This window comes from Centroberyx affinis, unplaced genomic scaffold (assembly GCF_046629955.1).
Source record: "Centroberyx affinis isolate AG114_WGS23_722 - 3 ecotype Tasmania unplaced genomic scaffold, CSIRO-AGI_Caff_v1 ptg000859l_1, whole genome shotgun sequence".
NCBI classification, from domain to species: domain Eukaryota; kingdom Metazoa; phylum Chordata; class Actinopteri; order Beryciformes; family Berycidae; genus Centroberyx; species Centroberyx affinis.
In genome coordinates, this window is record NW_027279453.1 from 348,683 (window position 1) to 355,468 (window position 6,786).

The 6,786-nt window shown below is 38.8% G+C and overlaps 1 protein-coding gene across 2 annotated transcripts; it reads left to right on the forward strand.

The window, feature by feature from the left end:
* Positions 1-527: 527 nt before the first annotated feature.
* On the forward strand, positions 528-6,738 carry LOC139645426 (FYN-binding protein 1-like). Of its 2 annotated transcripts, XM_071521129.1 has the most exons (20): positions 528-627; positions 1,155-1,692; positions 1,876-1,984; positions 2,395-2,471; positions 2,595-2,617; positions 2,914-2,957; positions 3,100-3,193; positions 3,272-3,318; positions 3,428-3,581; positions 3,828-3,987; positions 4,266-4,404; positions 4,630-4,649; positions 4,752-4,803; positions 5,462-5,496; positions 5,618-5,675; positions 5,795-5,894; positions 5,996-6,158; positions 6,252-6,282; positions 6,421-6,455; positions 6,564-6,738. In XM_071521129.1, the coding sequence occupies exons 1-20, from the start codon at positions 625-627 to the stop codon at positions 6,596-6,598; spliced, it is 1,917 nt and encodes a 638-aa protein (XP_071377230.1). In that variant the 5' UTR covers positions 528-624; the 3' UTR covers positions 6,599-6,738. The 2 variants fall into 2 exon arrangements, 1 of the variants encoding a protein (XP_071377230.1); XR_011695237.1 differs by lacking the exons at positions 6,421-6,455; positions 6,564-6,738 and having other exon boundaries at positions 6,036-6,158; positions 6,252-6,274.
* The last annotated feature ends 48 nt before the right edge of the window (positions 6,739-6,786 follow it).

The window sequence follows — 6,786 nt, forward strand, 5'->3', positions numbered from 1 at the left end:
AGTCCGAGTCGCTATGCTCTCTCTTCCTGAGGATGAGAGGATACGTTAAAATGGTGTTAAGTGGCTTTCACATCCTCTTGCATCTTGGCAACAATTTCCACCCTTTAGTTTGTGACAAATTGTGGTTACACAAGGCGTGACTAGCAAGTTCTGTGTTATGGGTTCCAGTAGGAGAAGAGGACCTCAATTGGACATCTTCAGTACTATTGGGTTATAAACTGAAGTTTGTTCTGAAGTGTTCATGTAAGTCTCTGCCTGTGCTCAAACAAGTTGTGGTCTCATGCTCAACCACAAGCCTACGTATACAGGGGCACAGCTGACACCCAAAACAAAGGAAATGGGTCTGAATTCTCAACATATAATGCAGAACATATAACCAACATGTTCTGCATGCGTTGTGTATTCTGCCATTCACACAGAAAGGCAAGTGTCTGACATACTATGAGAAATGAGCTTGAACATGATTGTTGTTTGCTCATACATGTTGGTCATCTGGCTGAGACTGAGGTTACTGTGTTTAACGGCAGAAAATGTTGACTCAGTCACAGTATTAGGAAGGAGGCACTGCCTAAAAAGAGATGCTCTAGGCAGCACTTTATATGTTGCTTCTACCTCTATGGAAACATGGTGAGTCTTGAATTATTGTTCATGTATCTTTGAGGAAGGGGATTCTTTGAGAATATGCGTTGCCTCCTATAGTTTTACTTCAATTGTGTAGTCTCGCTATACAGTGGCACTTCAACACATATCACAGCAACACATAAGATAATTGATTTTAACTGAAAAACATAAAGAACATTACTCAGACACATTATCATTGTGCTGGAAACTAATACTGACTGTTCATAACACATACGTGTTCATAACACAGGGGGCTCTTCACAGTTCTCACATCATTAAGATAGTGATAGTCCTTGCACTTCCTGTATAAGAAGAGTATTGTGGGTCTGTGAATGATTGTATCACACAGTCTCTAGCCACGCAGACATCAACGCAGGTGAGTGCTTGGTAAATGTTAGGGAATTTAAGGAGGAGGCTAAGAGGTAGAAGTGAATTTTTGAAGCAAAAGATAATGTTCCCTAAGTTCTGCTTTAAACTCTTTGCTAGCAGAGGTGTTTGTATAACGTTGCTATTTGTCCTAATGTTTGTTCCAGACGACTTTATCCAACAAAATCAATATGTCTCCCGCCTCAGCCAAACCAGCGTGGATTACCAACAGTGGGTTGGCATCTACCCCTCCAGCCCCTAAATCCCCTGATGTCTCCAAACCAAAGACCTCCTCCATCTCTTCACTGCAGTCTCAGTTTTCCCAGTCCCAGGAACCCAGTGCGCCATCCATCCCCAAACCGCTCATGAGCACCAACGTCAAACCTCCACCACCTCTGGCCCAACAAAACTCTTTTCTCAAACAGCACAGTGTGAAAGACACTGTTGGCGTGGTGAAGGAGGGTCCCCGAACTTTGAACCCCATCAACTCTGTATGCCTAAAACCCCCAGCAACGCAGAAGCCCAACTTTGTAGGGACGTCTGGAACCCAACATCAGCCTCAAAGAGACAGTACTGATCCGTCTGTTCCTAAGAAGAAGAGCCTTCCTAATGTGTTTGCTCTGGGAAACCCTCCTCTGAAGCCTACTAGGCCACCTAATGTTGACATACATCGATTTAGAGGGAATGGACCATCTTTCAATAATGGTGAGAGACCCTTCTTAAATGGTGTTTGAATTACACTTTGGAGAATCGTGTTCATCCATCCTGCATGTGGTTGACTCATATGTTTATTGGTTCCTCAACATCATTTATACTATACGGTGAAAAAAGCCTACATAGAAATAGCTTTAGATACTACTGATTTAAGATGGCATTTTTGTGTGATAGGTCCAGGGATGAAAATACCCGGTCCTCTTGCTCCTCTATCTACCCCTCAAAGCAATAACTACCCTCCCCCTCCATCTTCATGCCCACCGTCTAACCACACAACTGCCATGTAAGTACAATTATTGCAAAGCTGATGTATTTTCAGCTAATGTTGAGATTGCTATAAACATTACAAGAGACACAAGTATATTGTTGTATGTTATTGTTAATTTGAGCAGGGTCAGATCGGACCTAATCTTTGTCAGTTTGATGAGTGAGTCGCAGAATGTACATCACTGTACATTCAGGCTTCAGACACATATAGTTAAGCGCCTGCTGCAGCTCTGTTTCTCACAGGAAGCTGTTTATCAGATTTTCACTGGTCTCAACAAACCTGACAGAGGAACTAGCCGATCTTCACCCAGACAGATAAAGACTTTTTGTTGTGGTTATACAGTAGCAAAGACAAAGCCGTTCCCAGTCTGCCTGTACAGTGTTTGAATTAATGCAATTGAGTCCCTCTTTCTGGCCATAAACAAGGAGCCAACAGCTGGACCAGGAGGAGAGCTATGATGATGTTGGGGTCATGAACCCTCCGCCAATTCCTCCCCTTGAAGGTGCTAGTTGATTTTCAATCAATATACCAAATAAATAAATAATTCTCTTAATCAGTCAAGTGACCTTTAATTCATCTCACAAGAGACAAGATTGTTGAATTACCTGCTGTTTTGTCTTTACAGGACATCCTGCAAAGAAGACTGAGGTAATTATTGTCCTGTGTGGTTCATCCAAAATCAGTTGCATAAAAATGAATTTCAGTCGGCACCATGCACTTGATTGTCACCATGCACTCGGGTACTCTGATTTTAAAATGGGCCGCTATGTTGCAACTAACATAATGAGAGGTTTACTACGAAATCTAGCAAATTACAGAGACCTTTGCTTGAATGTTTTTGTCTGTCAGATATTGTATTCGGCAAACTGTTGAAACCCCTGGCATAGCAATGAGGAAGTTGTATGCATCATTTTTATCTTAATAATGTTTTTTTTCCACTATAGGCAGAGTTTGGTGATGAGATGTATGAAGACCTTGATGAGAGATGGTGAGAAGCAGTTTTTAGGTTCTTTTTACTTTCAGGAGCTGCTTTCAACACAGAAATTAGTCATATAGAGCAGAATGTGCCATATAGTGTACAGTATATGGTATACTACCCCACTCTATCTTTCCATTTTATCTTCTAACAGGGTAGAACAGCAGGAGAAATCTAAAACATGTCAAGATAAGAAGACTGGAAAAGAGGAGACAAAACATAGTAAAGTCACCAAGGAGAAACAGGCAGTAAGTGGTGTAAATAAACAAAGTTGTTGATTGTATAGAGTTGTTGCCTTGAATATGTTGTTTCTCTACCTTATGCAGGTAGAGTTAAGTGATAAGGAGATATATGAAGAGCTAGAGGAGAGATGGTGAGAGTTCATCAACACAAATTTAGTCTAAAGAAACTTTATACATACTGCCAAACTAGCCTCTTTTTGTTTCATTTTGCATCCCTCTCACTATGTTTTCACGAAACAGGAATGATCAGAAGCCTAAAGAAACCAACAACTTGGTGGAAATGAGAGGGCAAGACAAAAAAGATATGAAAGAGGAGAAGAAAACACAACAGCAGGAAAAGAAATTACAGAAAGCCAAAGAGAAGAGGGAACAAGAGGCAAAGAAGAAGTTCAAGGTAAAGGGACAAACCTACTTTTGATTCACAATTGAAAATATGTCATGTCAGCAGGAATATACCAACACATATAGATGATATATATGCAGTGACACTATGGAATTATATGCACACAATGTTGTCAATTCATGCATTGTGCTGAGCCAACAAGGCAAACTATACAAAGGTCAGAGACCCAATGTAAGTCTGTATGAATTAAAATCAAGTAACAAACATAGCTCACGTCTCTGCATCCCATGCCTAAAGATTAAAGGGCCAGTCTGCGTAATCCAGAATGGGAAGGCACGGCTGGACTGTAAAGGAGGGAAGACAGACCTGCCTCTGAAGCAGGGTGAGACCATAGAGATCGTCCGCATCACAGAAAACCCAGAGGGACGATGGCTGGCCAGGACCATGGAGGGCTACTGTAAGTGGCACAGACACACACACACACACACACAGTGCTTGCTAACAGTTATGAAACCTATAGTAGAAATCGGGAAAGAGGGCAATGGGAATACATGTGATAAAATATCGAAGCAATGAATGCTCTTTATTAATGGCTATTTCCAAAAAACAAGAAGACAAAACACTTGAGAAACTCTGTCACACTCCCTGATCATGTGGTTGAGGTGTTGCTGATTTTTACTTTAAATAGAACATTACCACATTAAAAGAGTTGTAAAATGTGCTTTGCTGTTTCAGATGGCTATGTGAAGACCGAGTATGTCGACATAGACTATGATCGTTTGAAACAAGAGGCAACAACCGGGCTTCTGTCTGACCGGTCCGGAGGAGACCCAGAGGTTTATGATGACATCGGGGCCCAGGCTGACGTCTGCAGGTACAGTAGGTGACAACAAGACATGTCGCTAAACTAGACAGTGAGGTGATAAAAGGTGATAAAAAAACTAGACAGCACAATCTAGAATGAGACTTCTGAAACACTGCACTGACATCTTAAAAAGATAAAAGTTCAGAAGATTTTCAGTCACATGATTGATTCTTCTTTGCTCTATCATACATTTTTGATGCGGATTGCTGATATGATGCTGTCTCTCTTTTTCAGTGGGTTCAAAGGCCAAAATGGTAAGCTGTGGTTTGTTTTTTATTTATTTATTTTTTTGTGAAATTGTTAAAATATAATAACAAACCCTGTCTACGGTAATGACTTTGCTCTTTTTGAAACAGTTGAGGATGGTGATATTTACGATGATGTGGACAGTCCTGACCAAGGAATAAGGTTGTACTTCTAAGGTTGTGTTTGTACTTATGTTTTGAATGGATGGGACAGATCTGGAGTAGAAATCAGAGGGAATGCAATCAGGTGCTAGAAATATCTGAGACAGTAGAGGTCAGTGTTTGACCAAAAACAGTAACGTCTGTACTGATGACAAAAGCCTTAGTTTAACCTGAACCTGAAATACTACAACTACAACTAATACTACTGCTACTACTACTACTACTACTACTACTACTAATAACAACAACAACAACAACAACAACAACAACAATAATAATAATAATAACAACAACAATAATAATAATAATAATAATAATAATAACAATAATAATAATGATAATAATAATAATGATAATAATAACAATAATAATAATAATATAATCATAATCATAATATTAACAGTACTACTACTATTGAAGTCCATGGCTATATTCCCTTCCCCAGTCCATGCCTGCTTTCTGTGTTTGAGAAAATGTATATTCTTATGTTTGGGTGATACTTAGGGGTTGATATTATTATTACAGCCATCATAAACTGCTTCCACTTTTTTAAATTTGAAATATGTTTTTTTCATCTTAACCTTTATAAGTGTGCAATATGTAGGTCTGTACTAAGCATCCCACACTGCATCTTCACACTGATTCTTCTGTTTTCCCAGATTTCCTCCTCCACCTCTACCAATCACAGATGGAGGTAAATATGTCAGCATTCAAAGACAAGTTTTCACAATGTTTTTGGTGATTAAATCTTACAAAATATTGGGGAGGTCCTGGCAATATTACGTACTAAACTGTGCTTGTCTCTGTGCCCATAGATGAGGTTTATGATGATATTGAATCCCAGAGCTTTCCTCCTCCTCCACCTCTCAACAAGTAAATATCAGCATCAGTCATTGGAATACATGGCAGAATACACATGAGTTCACTTACATATTATGTTTGCTAGTTAGTGAGTTTTAAAAACCTTCCAATGGTTGTCTGTGTTCCTTTAGTCCGCCACAGCTTACTCCAAAAGGAAAGCCAGAGGTGTTGGATCCCAGGAAGCAGAAGAAATTTGAAAAAAAAGAAAAGGAATTCAGGAAGAAGTTTAAAGTACGTGTTCCTACTGACTATTCATTGTGATACTGGTGATAATATTTTTATCTTTTACTCTGTTTTCCTCAACAAAAAAAGTTCAATTGTTCTTATTCTAGTTTGAAGGAGAAATTCAGGTGCTGTATGATGTTACTGTAGCATCCACTTTGAGGACTACGAAATGGGAGAGCAAAGACCTGCAGCTGAAGCCAGGAGAAGTGATTGATGTCATCGTCAAACCTACTGATGGTAAACTGATCGGCAGGAATAGAGAAGGAAAATGTAAGTTTGCATCAATCAGTTCAGATTTTATAACATGCATTATGCTTTGAGTGGATAGAAATTAAAACTATATCTGCCATTTTTTTTTTTCAGTTGGCTATGTGGCAACAGCACATGTTGCACAGTAAGTTTGTCTCTCTCTCTCTTTCTCTCTCTCTCTCTCTCTCTCTCACACACACACACATACAAATGAAGCTGCACAGAAAATTATATCTGTGCCTGTATGACAATATTTTATAGATTTGATTAATATTTTACACAGGGATACCAGTGATATTTATGATGACATTGGAGAAGGTAGGCTATGTTGCTATAACTCAAAATATGATCATGCTTACAGACCACATATGCATAATTATTTAATGTAAAAAACAAATTAATTGAAAATGTCTCATTTTTCTGCAGACTGTATCTACGATAATGACTGCTCTGATTTTTGAGAAATGTAACCAAGACCAACCAAGACACTGATCAGTGGACATTTTTTAGGTTTTGTATGATTGAATGTTTTGAATGAATGTATGTATGAAGTTTTTGTACATTGCTGAATGCATTTATTGTAACATATATATTGTGCTTTTCAATAAACATCCATCATTACATGAGTAGTGTCAGTAAATATAGTTTT